Source organism: Balaenoptera physalus (genome assembly GCF_965194825.1).
Source record: "Balaenoptera physalus genome assembly, chromosome: 1".
NCBI classification, from domain to species: Eukaryota; Metazoa; Chordata; class Mammalia; order Artiodactyla; family Balaenopteridae; genus Balaenoptera; species Balaenoptera physalus.
Genome location: NC_138882.1, coordinates 115,211,146 through 115,229,242, shown reverse-complemented (window position 1 = coordinate 115,229,242; position 18,097 = coordinate 115,211,146). Strand labels below are relative to the sequence as shown.

Sequence of the window (18,097 nt, the reverse complement as noted above, 5' to 3'; positions counted from 1 at the left end):
TGAGCTTGTGCTTTAAGAAATAGGTAAAATTATATCTTATTATTTTATTTGGTTTATTTTTGAGTAATACTTTTTTTATTATTATTTAATTGTTTTTGGCTGCATTGGGTCTTCGTTGCTGCACACAGGCTTTCTCTAGTTACAGCGAGCGGGGGGCTACTCTTCGTTATGGTGCGCTGGCTTCTCATTGCGGTGGCTTCTCTTGTTGCAGAGCATGAGCTCTAGGCGCGCGGGCTTCAGTAGTTGTGGCTTGTGGGCTTAGTTGCTCTGTGGCATGTGGGATCTTCCTGGGCCAGGGCTCGAACTGGTGTCCCCTGCAATGGCAGGCAGATTCTTAACCACTGCGCCACCAGGGAAGTCCCAAGTAATACTTTTATAAATATAATATAAATAAATATAAATAAATAAATATAAATAAAATATACTATCAATATTTTCCTTTGGTATAGCAGTCACTATAGCATCACTTCTTCCTCCTGCCTCAGAATTATTTCATGAATTGTATAATCTACAAGGATGCATAGTCTACGATGGCAGAAATTTTTGGGGCTTTGTGGGTTGTTGTTTTTTTTTTTTTTAAATAATAGCTAACATTTTCTGAGTACTTAGTATGTGTCAAGAAGCACTTTTTTGAGTACTTTTCCTTTATTTTTTCTTCTGATTCTTACATCAAGCCTATGAGATAGGTACTGTTATGATCCCTGTGTTTTCAGATGAGATCGATAAGGCTTAAAGAGCTGATAAATAAACTTTTCCAATAATCTGGTGGGGGAAATGCCCCTCTCATTTCTTTATAGGGGAAGTTCATCACACCTGCTCACTATAGTGATGTCGTGGATGAGCGTTCTATTATCAAACTCTGCGGCTATCCCTTATGTCGGAAGAAGCTAGGAATTGTAAGTAACTACTTTTTTTTAACATGTAGACTTTTAATTTTTATATTTAGCAAAATACTGTGTAGAAAGAACAATAAATGAAACTGAGGTCATGAACTAATGATATGGGTTAGCCAAAGATATGATATGTAGATGACTTAATCTTGTTAACTGCAAAGTTCATGTTTATTATTGGAATTCTTTTGTAAGCTATACGTTCTTTTCTTTAGGTACCAAAACAGAAATATAAAATTTCTACCAAAACCAATAAAGTCTATGATATTACTGAAAGAAAGGTAAGTTTAAAGGCTATTTTTAATATTATACTAAATGGAATTCTAAAAATATCTGTTTAAAATCTTGCCTTTTAGAAAATAGCCATGTTAAAAGTTTTTCATTTATAAATATTTCATTCAAAGTGTTAAAAAAAAAAAACTCTTTGCTTATACTTTACTTAATATGTGAACTTTTAAAAATTAAAAGTGCATATTGGCACAAATTCAGGTGAGTGAATCATAGGACAGAATAGAGAGCCAGGAACAGACTCACTACTTATGTGGACACTGGACATAAGACATCAGGAGTATTTTAGATCAGTGGAGAAAGGATGGATTTTTTTAAAATAAATTGTACTGTCATGATTAGTTATCCATATGGAAATAATGAAAACTGACACCTATTTCAGTGTACATACAAAGATCAGTTTTAGGTAGATTAAGGACCTAAATGTAAAAGAGATACCTTTTCAAAGACAGTATGAGAGAATATCTTTATAAACTTGGACTAGAGAGAATTTCTTAAATAAGATAGAAAATTATTATAGACCATAGAGGAAAAATTGATACATTTTTCTACATTAAGATAGAAAACATTTGCTCATTAGACGTCTCTTTAAAAAGAGAGTGAAAAGATACGCTACAAATCAGAAGGAGTTATATTTCTCACATGTAACTGGCCATAGATTCCTAACCAGAGTACGTCATCTATAAGAAAAAGACAAAAAACTTAATTAAAAAAATTTTATGGAAAGAACTTGAATGACTAATGAATATATGAAAAGATGCTCAGCCTTATCAGTAATCAGGAAAACAGCAAATGAAAACACATTGAGTTACATTTTTACAGTCCCCAAATTAGCAAAATTATAAAAATCTGACAGCATTAGTAACTCCTTATACTGCTCGTCAAATAAAAATTGGTACAACATTTTTGAGCAACTGTTTGGCAAAGTCAAATTTACACATTCTTTGTGACCATTCTTTCTATTCTTTGGTATAAATCCTTGCCCATATGCACAAGTATATATGTGTATAAATGTTCCTAGTAGGATAAGCAAAATATGGTACATACATAGAATGGAATAATTATTTGACCTTAAAAAGGAAGGAAATTCTGACACAAGCTACAACTGAATGTACTTTGAAGACGTTATCCTAAGTGAGATAAGCCAGCACAAAAAGAAAAATATTATATGGTTCTACTTATATGAGGTAATTAGAGTAGTCAAATTTATAGAGACAGAAAGTAGAATGGTTTTTGTCAGAGGAGGTGGAAATGGGGAGTCATGGTTTAATGGGTGTGGAGTTTCAGTTTTGCAAGATGAAAAGAGTTCTGGAGCTGGATGATGGTGATCGTTGCAAAACAGTTAAGAAGGTACTTAATGCCACTGAACTATATACTTAAAAATGCTTAGATGGTAAATTTTGTGTATTATACCACAATTTTTTTAATTTAAAAAATTGTTATTAAAAAAAGGTTCATAGTAACATTGTAATGATAACAAAAAATTACAAACAACTCAACTGTCCTTAAACAGTCAGTAACTAAAAGGCAGTATACTTAGGCAATGGAATATAATACACAGTGTAAATGAATAAACTATAGCTACACAAATGAGTCTTAAAAACATAATGTGGAACAGAAGAATACAAGAATACATAACAATATGATTCCATTTAGACAAAGTTTAAAAATAGGCAAAACCGAATGATATATTTTATAGGCTATGTATGTAAGTAGCAACACTAAAAGAAAGCAAAAGAATGAATAACACAAAATTTGTAATAGTGGTTACCTCTGGGGAATGTGGAGAGTGATACCATCGGGGAGGGATACATAGAAGCCTTCAAAGGTACTAAATCTTACTTCTTACCTTGGGTGGTAGATTCATGGGTTTTCGGTTTTTTCTGTGAACTACATATTTATGTTTTATATTCTCTTCTGTACATAAGTTGTATTTCACAATAAGAAAAAATAATTTGCTAGTTTTAAAATGTTCTTTTCAGTGTTTTTGCAGCAATTTTTGTTATAAAGCATCTAAGTTTTTTGAAGCACAAATTCCTGAAACTCCAGTGTGGGTTCGAGAAGAAGAAAGGTAATTTAAATCATTATGTATACATTTGTTCATAAATTCTAATAATTTCTTTCTATTTTTTGAGATATGCAAAAAGTAGGTATAGTTTTCTTTGGAATGCATTTACTGTATTCATTTTAATTGTGGGGAAATGGTTATATTTCAAGCAGAGCTTTTGAGGATTTTACACTTAAAATCAGAAAATTAATACATACAAATGTTATGTGTTTGCTGTTTTAGCTTTAAGCACAAAATCTGAACTTTGCTTCCTATTGTGATGGTTATTTCTATTAATTCTATTAATATAATCCTGGGATAAGAATTATAAATTTTTTCAGAAGGTACTGGATTTTGGGATCCAACTGAACTCACTCTGTTGTTAGGAAACTATATACTAATGTTAAAAAGTTCAGGTTACTAATTCATTTAATCTGTATTAAAAATCAGTACAATATAAATTTAAAGAAAGCCAATTTAAAGAGTCATTTTTAGCAAAAAAGTTTATAGACATTCCTGGGATTTTGCCTTTTGAGAAATGTTTAGACATTTATAACATTTTATTAGTTGCTGGATTTGAAAGAGAATTTATTACTGAGGGGACAATTACATAATATTAAAAAGGTAACAAAAATTATTGTTATATAACTGAACTGTATTGTCTAGAAATTCCAAACAAAGGCTTAAATTAATGAGACAATGTCTCAAGTAATTCATATTTGATAGAGAATATTACAACAACACAAGGCAGTGTTATTTGGGGTAAAATAGGATCTATGCTAAATAAACTTAAAGTCTTATTTGATACACAAGTAACATGACACTGCTGTATGTTCAACTAGCATTAATTTTACTGATGACAGTACCTTTGTTTGCAGACACCTTTGCCTGCTGCTCCAATTCTGTGTGGTTCAGAATATGTGAAATATACTACAGTATGGCCTTTGTTAATTGAATTCAACATAATGAAGACTAAATTGCTCATCATTTCTCTACCAGCCTATCCAACTTTCTTGTTTGGAGGATAAAAGATTGTAGCATTGTCCAAAGTGACTGGGAAGCTAAGAGCACCTTTCTAACTATCACTTTTTCTCTTTTCTTAACATTTCTTTTGCCAGCACTGCCCATTACCTCCTCAGTCCTAATGACAGTGACATATTCCATTTCCCAGTGTTAAGACCGGTGTTTCCTTGAGTTGTTTTTAACTTTGCTTCCAGAGATCTCTACTTCTTGAAGTTAGCTCTCTCATTTAGCCCATACTCATATCTGCTTCAAAACCATTTATCAAAGCACCTTTGCTGTCATCTCTGTTTTCTTCAGATATAGTTATTGGTACTTCCTTCAGCTAATTTAAAACAGTTCTTCCCTCTAACCTTTTCCCAAAATCTTACCATGCTGTCTTCAGAATGCCCACTTTTTCCCAAAACATGAAGCTCTGTCATTTTATATTTGTGGTTCTTGAAATTCTCCCTTATCTATATGCCCTTTCTTATTACCTCACTTAAAAAAGAAAGATGAAAATGACCTTGGTTTCCCTAAACTAATCAATTTAATTTACATTTAAAGTGTATAGCATGCTCTTACTACCCAGCAGGCTACACATGTGTAAAAACCAACCTGTGAGTTTAAATTTAAATCTCATTGGGATGACAGAACAAATATACATGAGTGAAACAAGTTTGTACTTATTCTAATGGGGACCTGTAATGTAAGTTAGTGAGGATAAAGCATTGCATAATGAAAAACTGTAAGCAGAGGTGAGAAAATAAACTCATAGGAATAGGTTGGTATTGGAAGTAGATAGAACATTAGCTCACTTGAAATAAGGGATATGTTTGGGGAAAAAATAGAAAATAATGATACGTATCAAGGAGCCAAGCTAAGTTTGGTATATCCTCAAGTTCTGGGGAGATATCAAGTGTTTTTGAATAGAATTTAGTCTGGCATTGGTGTACAAGATGAATTAAAGAGAGGATCATAATGAAAGAACTGAAAGGGTCCTTAGAGAAAATTTAATCCAACCTTATTATCAAACAAACTCAGAAAGATTAAGTGTATTTCTTAAGCTAGTGATAGATTCTGAACAAGGCTAGGATTCTTTTGTCATATTCCTCTTGATTGGAAGTAACCAGTGAGTAATCTATAAATATACAATTGTCACATTGTACATAGTGTAACTATAGCCCTTATTTATGTATAATACTTGTCTGTATATAATGACCATGTCAGTATTTTTCATATCTGGATGCGTCATGTTACCTTAATTTCTAAATTCCTAGGGGCAAGGATTATGTCAGTTTATCTAATCCACTAGAGGTCACTGTGTTTTCACAGAGAATGTTTGATATTTTTATGTGTGCTAATGATCAGAATTCTGGAATTCAGTATTCGTTTAAAAAGCTTGTCTAGCTATTGTACATATAAGCTCTACAGAAATGTATTTTAAAGAAAGTCTGTTCACATATAGTATGGGGTATAATATTCATAACCTATCTTCTTTTAAAGGGGAAAAATGGCTTTTTTTTGGATGGCAGCATTAAGTATCTAATGCAGATATTTTTATTAGCTTAGAGTGAGTTGTAATAAATAATAAGCTATATCACCATCATAATTTTAAGTTATAATTTTATTAATATAAGTACTATTTTTATTATAATTTAAAAATAATAATAAATTTTAAAATTCACTCAAAGAATCAGTTATTTTATTGTAATGACTTCCAAAATCTTTCTTTAATCGAAATATAGTTGACATATAGTATTATATTAGTTTCAGGTATACTACATGGTGATTTGACATTTCCATACGTTATGGAATGATCACCACAATAAGTCCATTAACCATCAGTCCGCATACAAAGTTATTACAATATTATTGAACATATTCCTCATGCTGTACTTTACATCTCTATGGCTTCTTTATTTTATAACTGGAGGTTTGTACCTCTTAATCTACTCTTCACCTATTTCATCGACATTTGTTTGTTCTCTGTATCCATGAATGATTTCCAAAATTTTTGACCACTGTAATAAATGCATTTTACATTATCCAGCACATACATAGAACTGAAGCAAAAGTTTTAGGAAACAATTTTTATCCTCACTACATGAAAAGCCTCTGATATTTTCTACTCTGTTGCTTTTTTGAAATGCTGGTAGCAACCCCCTTAATTGGTTGGTCCTGATCTGTAGTTTTTGTTTGTTTGTTTTTATAAATTTATTTTATTTATTTTATGTTTGGCTGCATTGGGTCTTCTTTGCTGCACGTGGGCTTTCTCTAGTTGTGGTGAGTGGGGGATGCTCTTCATTGCAGTGTGTGGGCTTCTTATTGTGGAGCATGAGCTCTAGGCGCACCGGCTTCAGTAGTTGTGGCATGCAGGCTCAGTAGTTGTGGCTCGCAGGCTCTAGAGCGCAGGCTCAGTAGTTGTCACGCACGGGCTTAGTTGCTCCGCGGCATGTGGGATCTTCCCAGACCAGGGATAGAACCCATGTCCCCTGCGTTGGCAGGCGGATTCTTAACCACTGTGCCACCAGGGAAGCCCCTGATCTGTAGTTTTAAGAGCACTGTTTTGTTGGATCTAGCTTAGATTTTTAGTTTTTTTACTGTAAGAAAGTCTGTTACCAGCACTGAATCTTATTTTCCTCATTTGTAAGTAGAAAGTTGCATTTAACCTTAGTTCCCTTTAGTTCTAATGTTTTACAATTCTAAGTCAGTCAGTGCTGCTATAGTGAAAGTTTTCTAGGTAAGGAAATGTCTCATTGATAAAAATGATGAAAATTAAAATGATCAGTATAAGCCTAGGGAAATTTATACCACCTTGTAGAGAAGTCTGTCTCATTTAAGAGTACAGAATACAGTATTAGAATACAAATTACTGACTAAATAAATTTGAACTCTTCAGTCTGTAAAAGGTAAAGACTGATAAAGGATTGAATTTAAGTTTCTAAATTATGAAGAAAAACCAAGAATATTTTATATTTTATAGTATGTCCAGAACAACTTGAAGTTTACATCTTTAGGGACACCATGGTCTTACATACCATTCGGAAATAGAATATTCAATTTGACAATTTGACTCAATTTGTTTTTTCTTACATTATTGTGAAAGCTAAAAAAATTTATTCACCAGATTCTAAAATACTAAAACCTATAGTAAAATTTACTATAAGATAAATTTATAAGAAACTATTTTGTACCATAATAAACTCACTATCTCATTGGTAAAGACGTATAAATCAATTTAAGAAAAACTTAGACAAATTCATGAATTCTACCTCCATACTTCTGTTGAGGCTTTGGAGTCAAAAAGGGTCTTAGAGGTTTTATAGTCCTTCGTTTTCGTTATTAAGGTAAAAATATCTGGAGTATATCTTTAATGTCATGGATAACAGCAGTGCTTTACACAAAATGTCTCCTGATGCTCTGTCAGAGACAAAACATTGACCATGACGCAGTATGATGCGTCTCATGTTGTGAGTTAGAAATTTTTCACCCACTTGGTGACCAGAAACAGACCACATACAGCTTTGTTCCTCTGAGACAGTATGCTCGTTTAGGTAGTCATATAGTTACATTTATAAATCCTGTTTGGTTGACTGTAGGCTCTGACAAGTCTTTGAAGGAGGGAAATTTCTTGAATTGTAACATTAAAAAATCAGGAGTTAAAGCTGAGAAGGAAGGACAAATGTTTAGAATCAAATTTTGATTTAGAAGATGAAATTGGGGTGAATGGTTAATGCTGACAGAGCTAAAAGCGCCATCATGTGGCCCAGAGTAGGGGATTTTCACACATGCTTCTTAGCAATAAACAGTATAATCTCAGAGGTGCGGAAGCCAAAAACCTCTGCAGAACAACTTCTATAACCTCTTCCTGAATAGTGTTGCTTGGTAGACAGAATAAAAACTTTCTGAAACAGGTTTTAACATGTTTCATATTGTATTTGAAAAATTCCCACCACAGGGGGGAATTGTAGCCTGCTGCTTTTGTTGGTTTATATATAATACACATATTCTAAGTGATACACACACACCAAGGTCTTTTGGCGTGCTATTTCTAGTTTTAGATGTACTTTGCTAAAGTTACAGTTAATCATCTAATTTGTACTTTAGTGAAAATAATGTGAAAATGTTTATGAAGAACGAGCTTGAAGGTATTCTTTAACTAAGATAGTTACTTATTTTTTAAATTGAGCTTATCTGAATTAAATGTCTCAGGACACGTAAACTTTGAAAGGAATGGAAGATACTTAGATTGATGAGAAATGGTACTTTTAACAAAGAAAAAGCTTTTGAATTTCATCTAAAAAAGGATAGAAAAGAAAGAGCAATGTAACTTGGTGCCTTGTTTCTAAAACAGCTCATAGCAAAAACAAACTGAATTTTATATTGAACCTTTTGTCCAGTACCTCATTAAACTCAATTTTGGTTTATCTTAGTGTCAGGTGCCATTCTCCCTTTTATAGATTAGGAATCAGAGAGTATTAAAGGCACTCATAAAGCATCTAGAAACAATGTTCAACGTAGTTTTCTTTATGTGAAGTCAGAAAACTGAAACAAAGGAGAGGAAAATAGTAAAGTATATTGAATTCCTTTGGGAGGGGATAAGTAAAGATGGTATCCTCACAACTTTTGGGGTTCCTTTTTCTGGCTTTAATTAGAGGCATCATGTTAGAAAGAGAGAACTTAGACTTTGAAAGACCTAAATTCAAATCCTAGATTTACTACTCTATACGTGTAGTGATCTTAGGAATTCAGTTAACCCCTCAGAGCTTCAGTTTCCTCATCTATAAAAATAAAGTTGTTAGTTATGTGAAGATTAAATGAAATAATATATATAACCATGTAGCAGAAAGTGTGGGAAGATGAAAAGGTCCTGGAGATGGTGATAGTTGCACAACAGTGTGAATGTACTTGATACCACTGAACTGTAACTAAAAATGGTTTAAATGTCAATTTTATGTAATGTATATTTTACCACAATTTAAAAAAAAATTCACTTACCATATAATAAGCAATCAATATATGCTAATTTTCCCCTTCATTACAGATTGAATTTTCTTTTAATTCTTAGTGTTTTTCTAAAAAACTATCAAGTTGTATTGCTGGAGATTTCTCATAAAACTACTTAAATTGTATTCATGATTTAGAATAATGTTTACATTTTTATTACCCCTTGATTCAGCCATGCTTGGACCTCATTCTTATGTGGAACCATTCTGCCTCCAAGATCTTGAAATAAGAGCTTCCCGTCTCTGACCACAACCTCTGTCTCATCTACATCTGTCACTCCTGAGTGTGCTTTGTGACCTCCTTGTGACCTCCTGTCTCTACCTCAGCTCTATTCTTCTAGGTTGGCAGACCCTCATTAAATTCGTTTTCTTGAGTTCCACTGTCAGCAGTTGTAATGTCATCCTCTCAAACGATCCCAGATTCTTTCTCCCTTAACTTCTACCATGTCCACCCTTCCCAAGCTTCAGTCATCCTTCTTTTCTGTTGCTGAAGATTATTGGGTAAAGTTCTCAAATAAGATCATTAGCACTTTCGATATGCTGTCTCATTTAATTCAATCCTCACAACATCCCTGGGGAAGTACCATTACCCATTTTATGGATGGTGAAACTGAGGCTTAGAGAGGTTTAGTGACTCTCTCAAGAACACTTAGCTTATATATATAGATTTGGGATTTAAACGCAGATTTGTCTGGCACCAAAGCCTGCACTCTTTGCATTCCTGTGACCCTGTTCCAGTTCATTCTGTCTAGTCTCAACAGTGTCTTCACGTGTTTATTCTTTGTTTCTTAATGACTATGATACATTCAGACCTTTTCTCCTCTCCTTAAACTTTGAACCCCACCCCCAACTCATAGTAGATATAACCTACTACTTAACTGAAATGATTGAGGGCATCCACCAGAAGCTCCTTCAACATTATTTTCTTCATATGCTCTCTCATTTCTCTGCCTCCTCGTTGCTAATATAGTACCTCTGTGTTACCGATTCTGTTCTCCTCTCACCAAGGCCTTGCTTTATGGTTTATTCCTATTTTCTTATTCTTTCAAACTCTCCTTTCATTCTAATTCTTTTTCCTGTACTTTAAAAAGGAAAAAAAAATCCTGAAAAATATCCTTTAGATTTAGCAGTCCTATGGTAATTGGTGATCTTAGCAAGAGCCATTTCAGTAGAGTAATGCATACAGATTCCAGGAGGCAGAGGGTTGACGACTGAAGAGGAGATACGGAATTGGAAATGATGAGTGCAGACTTCTTTAAAGAAGTCTGACGATGAAAGGGGGAGGGATTGTATGGCTCAAGGACAGGGTTGTTTTGTGTGTTTGTTTGTTTAAGAGATGGGCTAAGTTTAAGCATGGTAGTTTACTGAAAGGAAAGAGAAAAAAGGGAGAGAGGTTTGTGGAGTAAAACCTCAGAGTAAAATCCATAGGATTAGCCTCAAATGCCTCTATATACAAACTATATTGATCTTTATAGGCCCAGCTGAGTCTGAAGCTTTTCTTCATTGGCTCAGCCAGAAGTTTTTCTTTCTTCTCTAATTTTCTGGAGCAGCTCATCGCTCTCTCATGAATTATATGATACAAGAGTATAGTTCTTATGAGCCATTCTGGCTGGCTGGGATTCCTGGCTTTACCACTTACTAGCTGTGTGACTTTCGGCACATTAGTCAGTCTTTCAGTACTCGGTCTTTTTATCTGTAATGTGGGATGGTAGTAGTAGCTATATCATTCTTATGAGGATTATTATTTATAAGTCTCTTGGAACACATGCTTTCCTCCTACTAAATTGTAATGTCCTTAAAAATAGGAACCTATTCTTTGTATTACTTAACATACCCAACATAGTCCGTACATATAATAGTTCAGAATTTTATTTTTGAAGGAATTTGTTGAATGATGGAATATACCCTGCATTTGCAGGTTAGCCATTTAGTTAGTGTAAGAATCCAATTGAGAATCACTGTGTCTACACATATTTTTTTTCCCTACAGTGATACTCAGATCCTGGTGTAGGACCAAATACCAGACAGCTGCATGGTACTGAACCTTGATAATTTTAGCCAGGAAGACTTGGGCGGGGAAGTGGGATAGGAAGAGTGAGAGAACTACAAATGGAAGTGGGAGGAAGTAGTCAACAGGCAGTAAAACACTCTGTTGTAAATGTTAGCATATTATTTAGTATGCTAAAAAAGCTCTTAATGGGAGTTATAAATATCCCCTGGAGTAGTCAAGGCTAGTCACCATCCAAGCAGTGTCATTTGTTTTCTTTGAGTAACACCAAACCAAGGTAGCTTCTGTGACTAGAGTTTTCGTGAGTGGGAAGAAGGAGGGTAAACAGGGTAATTTGGATGATTGGGAAAGGACACACCTCGATTGGCTGAAGGACTAAGGAAGAAGAAAAAATAGATTAAATTTTTACTGTCAGGGAAGTTACTGCCTATTGCCTTGTTTTGTCTTTTTCTTCTAAATTTGTTATTATTGGTCTTGGGGGAATTCCTGAACTGCAGGGAAATCTCTAGAGCAGGGATGTACGCCTCCTGATGTGTGGTACTTAGATGCTTAATGGGAAAGAATGCCTTATCAGTTAGCAATGCCTCCCATAGCTAAGGAGAGGATTGGCAACAAATCCATTCCCTGCAGTGCCTTGTATGCTTGCGACTGAACAAAAGATGAATGGATTATCTAGGCAGTAGTTATATGATTGATGCTGTGATGTTTAATTGTATAGAAAAATACTTGGAACTGATATTTTTGATTGGTAACCTTTAAATGTAATAACTCAAATGACTTCTAGTTCCATCTATCCATTTACCTTGACTTTTTTTTTTAATTAATTTTTATTGGAGTATAGTTGCTTTACAATATTGTATTTCTGCTGCACAGCAAAGTGAATCAGCTATATGTATACATATATCCCTTCTCTTTTGGATTTCCTTCCCATTTAGGTCACCACAGAGCACTGAGTAGAGTTCTCTGTGCATAGGTTCTCATTAGTTATCTGTTTTATACATAGTAGTGTATGTATATAAATCCCAATCTCCCAAATCATCCCACCCCTTCTCCCCCCTTGGTGTCCATATGTTTGTTCTCTACGTCTGTGTCTCTATTTCTGCTTTGCAAATAAGATCATCTATACCATTTTCCTAGATTCCACATATATGCATTAATATACGATATTTGTTTTTATCTTTCTGACTTACTCTGTATGACGGTCTCTAGGTCCATCCACATCTCTGCAAATGACACAGTTTCGTTCCTTTTTATGGCTGAGTAGTATTCCATTGTATATATATACCACATCTTCTTTATCCATTCCTCTGTTGATGGACATTTAGGTTGCTTCCATGTCCTGGCTATTGTAAGTAGTGCTGCATTGAACATTGGGATGCATGTATCTTTTTGAATTATGGTTTTCTCTGGGTATATGCACAGTAGTGGGATTGCTGGGTCATATGGTAGTTCTATTTTTAGTTTTTTAAGGAACCTCCATACTGTTCTCCATAGTGGCTGTATCAATTTACATTCCCACCAACAGTGCAGGAGGGTTCCCTTTTCTCCACACCCTCTCTAGCATTTAATGTTTGTAACTTGACTTTTTTTAATCAAAGGTTTTTGCAATATGACCTTCATTACAGCCCTATTTTGCCCTTTAAATGGGATTTATGTTCAGTGCCTTAGCTTCTCTTTAGTGCACACCTATTTTCTTGTATATTTTTCTATTAATTGACTTTGTTTTTTACTTTTATTATTTTTTTAAATTAATTTATTTAGTTGCACTGGGTCTTAGTTGCGGCAGGCGGGCTCCTTAGTTGCGGCTCACCGGCTCCTTAGTTGCGCTCACATGCTCTTTAGTTGCAGCTCACCGGCTCCTTAGTTGTGGCTCACCAGTGCCTTAGTTGCGGCTCGCTGGTGCCTTAGTTGCAGCATGGGAACTCTCAGTTGTGACACGCATGTGGGATCTAGTTCCCTGACCAGGGATCAAACCCAGGCCCTCTGCATTGGGAGCTCAGAGTCTTAACCACTGCACCACCAGGGAAGTCCCAATTGACTTTGTTTTTTGAGCAATTTTGGGTTCACAGCAAAATGGAGAGGAAGGTTCAGAGATTTCCCATAAACCCCCTGCCCACACACATGCATAACCTCCCCCATTATCAGCATCCCCCATCAAAATGGTACATTTCTTACCATTGATGAGCCTGCATTGACACATCATTACCACCCACATCCATGGTTTACATTAGGGTTCACTCTTAGTGTTGTACACTTTTGGGTTTGGACAAATGTATAATGACTTGAATCTACCATTACAGTGTCATACAGAGTAGTTTTATAGCCCTAAGAATCCTCTATGCTCCATCTGTTCGTCTCCTACCCCCAAACCTCTGTAACCCCTTATCTTTTTACTGTCACCATAGTTTTACCTTTTCCAGAATGTCATATAGTTGGAGTCCTATAGTATGTAGGCTTTTCAAACTGGATTCTGTCACTTAGTAAAAAGCATTTAAGTTTCTCCCTGTCTTTTCATAGCTTGCTATCTCATTGCTTTTTAGCACTGAATAATATTTCATTGTCTGAATGTACCATAGTATTTATCCCTTTACTTAGTGAAGAACATCTTGGTTGCTTCCAAGTTTTGGCAAATATGAATAGAGCTGCTGTAAACATAGCATACAGTTTTTTGTATAGACATGTTTTCAATTCCTTTGGGTAAATACCAAGGCGTATGATTTCTGGATTGTATGGTTAGAGTATGTTTAGTTTTGTAAGACGTCTCTAAGATGTCTTCCAAAGTGATTGTATCATTTTGCATTCCCACCAGCAGTGAGTGAGAGTTTCTGTTGCTTCACATCCTCACCAACATTTGATGGTGTCAGTGCTCTGGATTTTGGCTGTTCTAATAGGTGTGTAGTAATATCTCATTATTATTTTAATATGCATTTCTCTGATGATATATGAGGTGGAGCATCTTTTCATATGCTTGTTTGCCAGCTGTATATCTTCTTTGGTGAGGTCTTTTGTGCATGTCTTAGTCTGTTCAGGCTGCTATAACAAAATAGCATGGATTGGGTAGCTTAAAAACAAGAGGAATTTCTTCTCACAGCTATAGAGGTTTTAAATCTGAGGTCAGGGTGCCAGTATGGGTGGGTGAGCACCTCTTCTGGGTTGAAGACTTCTGGTTATGTCCTCACATGGTAGAATGGGAAGGGATCTCTCTGGCCTCTCTTATAAAGACACTAATCCCATTCAGGAAATATTTGCCCTCATGACCTAATCACCTCCCAAAGGCCCCATCTCCTAATAGTATCACATTGGGTTAGGATTTTTTTTTTTTTTATGGCTGCGTTGGGTCTTCGTTGCTGCGCGCGGCTTTCTCTAGTTGTGGTGAGTGGGAGCTGCTCTTCATTGCGGTGCGCAGGCTTCTCGTTGCAGTGGCTTCTCTTGTTGCAGAGCACGGGCTCTAGGCGCACAGGCTTCAGTAGTTGTGGCACACAGGCTCAGTAGTTGTGGCTCACCGGCTCTAGAGCGCAGGCTCAGTAGTTGTGGCGCATGGGCTTCGTTGCTCCACGGCATGTGGGATCTTCCTGGACCAGGGCTGGAACCTGTGTCCCCTGCATTGGCAGGTGGATCCTTAACCACTGCACCACCAGGGAAGCCCTGGATTAGGATTTAACATATGATTTGGGGGTGAAGGGACACAAACATTCAGACCCTTTGATCTTGTCAGTGTTCTGGATTTTGGTTATTCTAATAGATGTATAGTGGTATCTTGTTGTATTAATTTGCATTTCCCTGATGACTTATGTAGAGCAGGGGTCCCCAACCCCCGGACCACAGACCAATACTGGTCTGTGGCCTGTTAGGAACTGGGCTGCACAGCAGGAGGTGAGCAGCGGGTGGGCGAGCGAGTGAAGCTTCGTCTGTATTTACAGCCGCTCCTCATTGCTCACATTACCGCCTGAGCTCTGCCTCCTGTCAGATCAGCAGCGGCATTAGGTTCTCATAGGAGCTTGAACCCTACTGTGAACTACACACGCAAGGGATCTAGGTTACGTGCTCCTTATAAGAATCTAATGCCTGATGATCTGAGGTGGAGCTGAGGTGGTGATGCTAGTGCTGGGGAGTGGCTGCAACTACAGATTATCATTAGCAGAGAGGTTTGACTGCACAGAGACCGTAATAAATCAATTGCTTGCAGACTCATCAAAACCCTATCAGTAAAAAACAAAAACAAAAACAAAAACAAAAAACCCTATCAGTGAGTGGCAAGTGAAAACAAGCTCAGGGCTCCCACTGATTCTGCATTATGGTGAGTTGTATTTTATTATATATTACAATGTAAATAATAATAGAATTAAAGTGCACAATAAATGTAATGCATTTGAGCCATCCCGAAACCATCCCCCCATCCTGGTCCGTGGAAAAATTAACTTCCACAAAACCAGTCCCTGGTGCCAAAAAGGTTGGGGACTGCTGTTGTAGAGCATCTTTTCATATGCTTATTTACCATCTGTTTATCTTCTTTGGTGAGGTATCTGTTAAGGCCTTGGGCCCACTTTTTAATTGAGTTGCTTGTTTTCTTACTGTTGAGTTTTAAGTATGCTTTGATATTTTCGATAACAGTCCTTTATCAGATATGTGTTTTGCAAATGTTTTCTCCTAGTCTGTGTCTTATCTTTTTATTCTGTTGACAGTATTTTTCACAAAACAGAAACTTTTAATTTTAATGAAGTCTGACTTATCAATTCTTTTTTCATGGATCATGCCTTTGGTGTGTATCTAAAAAGTCATCAAGGTTTTCTCCTGTATTATCTTCTAGGAGTTTTGTTGTTGTGTTTTGTTGTTGATGTTTTTAAATTTTATTTATTTATTTATTTATTGGCCACACCAAGCAGCACACAAGGTCTTAGTTCCCCAACCAGGGATCAAACCTGGGTCCCCTGCAGTGCTGCAGTGGAAGCATGGAGTCCTAACCACTGGACCACCAGGGTAGTCCCTCTTCTAGGAGTTTTATAGTTTTGCATTTTACTTTTTAAGTCTGTGATCCATTTTGAGTTAATTTTTGTGAAGAGTGTAAGGTCTGTGTCTAGATTAATTTTTTTGCATGTGGAACATCACTTGTGGAAAAGACTATATTTTCTCCATTGTGTTGCCTTTGTTCTTTTGTCAGAGATCATGACTGTATTCCTGTGGGTCTATTCTGGTCTCTCTATTTTGTTCCACTGATCTTTTTTGTCTCTTCTTTCACCAGTGCCACACTGCACTGTCTTGATTACTGTAGCTTTATAGTAAATCTTAAAGTCAGGTAGTGTCAATTCTCCAACTTTGTCCTTCTCCTTCAATATTATGTTAACTATTTTGGATCTTTGCCTCTCCATAAAAACTTTAGAATGAATTTGTCAATATCCATAAAATAATTTGCAGGGATTTTGATTGGGAGTGCATTGAATCACAGATCAATTTGAGAAGAACTAACCTCTTGACAATATTGAATCGTTCTATCAGTGCACATAGAATATTGATCCATTTATTTAGTTCTTTGAATATTTACTTTTATTTAACATGTTTTGTAGTCTTTAGAAGCCACTTTTTCTGAGTACTTCAGAAGCACTTTACAGAGTTTTCCTGTCCTCTTGGATTCATTTGCTATTATATTTGTTCCTCTTTGTATTTGGCTTTTTAAGAGCTTTTTCCTCCCCCCTTTTTAATGCCCAGCCATATGTGATTTCTAGCATTGCATAGCAAAATTGTTCCTAGAGTTAAATCACCTGACCTACATACCTCACATCCATGCTACAATACAACTGCTTTCTCAAAATTAGGGCAAAAAGTCTTATTGACCATATAAAGGAAATACAGGAGAATTATAATATTGAATAAAATAATCTCTGACCTCAACAAGCTTGTAGTCTAGTTAAGAAACTAGACTTAAACATACGAAAAGTAAGACATTTAGATAAAATTTCTGTGTTAGGTCATAGAAGAGCACATGATTAATGTGTATTAACTCTACAGACAATGATGACTCTGGAATTTAGAGAAGGGAGAGATTTACTTTAGCAGGTTAGTCAAGGAAAACCTAATTGGGCTAGTGGAAGTTGAACTTAGTCCTGAAATGTAAGTAAATTTTGGATTAGAAAGATTAATTCGTATTTCTTGTGGATGAGTTTTATAATATGTTGTAGTTTAATGTTTTTCTTTAAAAAATCTTTATATGAACTATTTCCTTTTAATTATATTTTCTATCCAAAGTGGTTATAATAAACACTTGAAAGTGTTTGACATATCAGTTGCTTTCAATTTTTTACTTCTGTGTTTTTGTCACAGACCTCCTGATTTTCAGCTGCTACAGGAAGGACAAAGGTATGGTTGAATCAGTATCACTTACCTTCTATGTATTCTTGTTAATAGAAGCATTAAGAGTAAACCAGGTGATATGAACTCTTGGACTTCCTGTGCTGATGCATTATGTAAGTGCCCATTTAGCCCACAAAAAGAAATATTTGCCTTGTACAGCTTTTTTTTCTTTTGTGATGGTAAGGTGATGTGTTTGATCTGTATGATTTACTGTACAGCTGTTCCTACCAAGGAAGTCTAATTGAACCTGTTGAAATATGACACAAACACAGCTTCCATCTGAGATATTGTGCTTCTTTGTCAACTAGATTGTGCCAGTTACATTTGTTGAAAGGTTTTTATAGTTTTACAGAATTTCAAAACATTAATATATCAGTTATTTAATTATTTGAAAGAGTGTCTAAAGCAGTAATAGAAATTCCAAGTTGTGATTTTTTTTTTCTAAACTTTCCTCATGGTATTGCTTGCCCAACCATGATCATCTCTCAAAACATATCCTTTTATCTTCCAG

General features: G+C 35.5%; 1 protein-coding gene across 8 annotated transcripts in view; it reads left to right on the top strand.

Annotated features, from left to right (window-relative positions):
- RPAP2 (RNA polymerase II associated protein 2) overlaps positions 1-18,097 on the top strand; it is a gene marked incomplete at its 5' end in the record, with an annotated part of 87,930 nt that overhangs the window by 8,849 nt on the left and 60,984 nt on the right. For 7 of the 8 annotated variants that reach the window (XR_014268073.1, XR_014268074.1, XR_014268075.1 and 4 more), the window contains 4 exons: positions 798-896; positions 1,106-1,171; positions 3,161-3,249; positions 17,557-17,592. Coding sequence is in view for 4 of the 8 variants with exons in the window: in XM_082477329.1 (XP_082333455.1) it covers positions 798-896; positions 1,106-1,171; positions 3,161-3,249; positions 17,557-17,592 (290 nt within the window). The remainder of the gene's footprint in view (positions 1-797; positions 897-1,105; positions 1,172-3,160; positions 3,250-17,556; positions 17,593-18,097) is intronic. The other variant, XM_082477330.1, reaches the window with a different exon arrangement.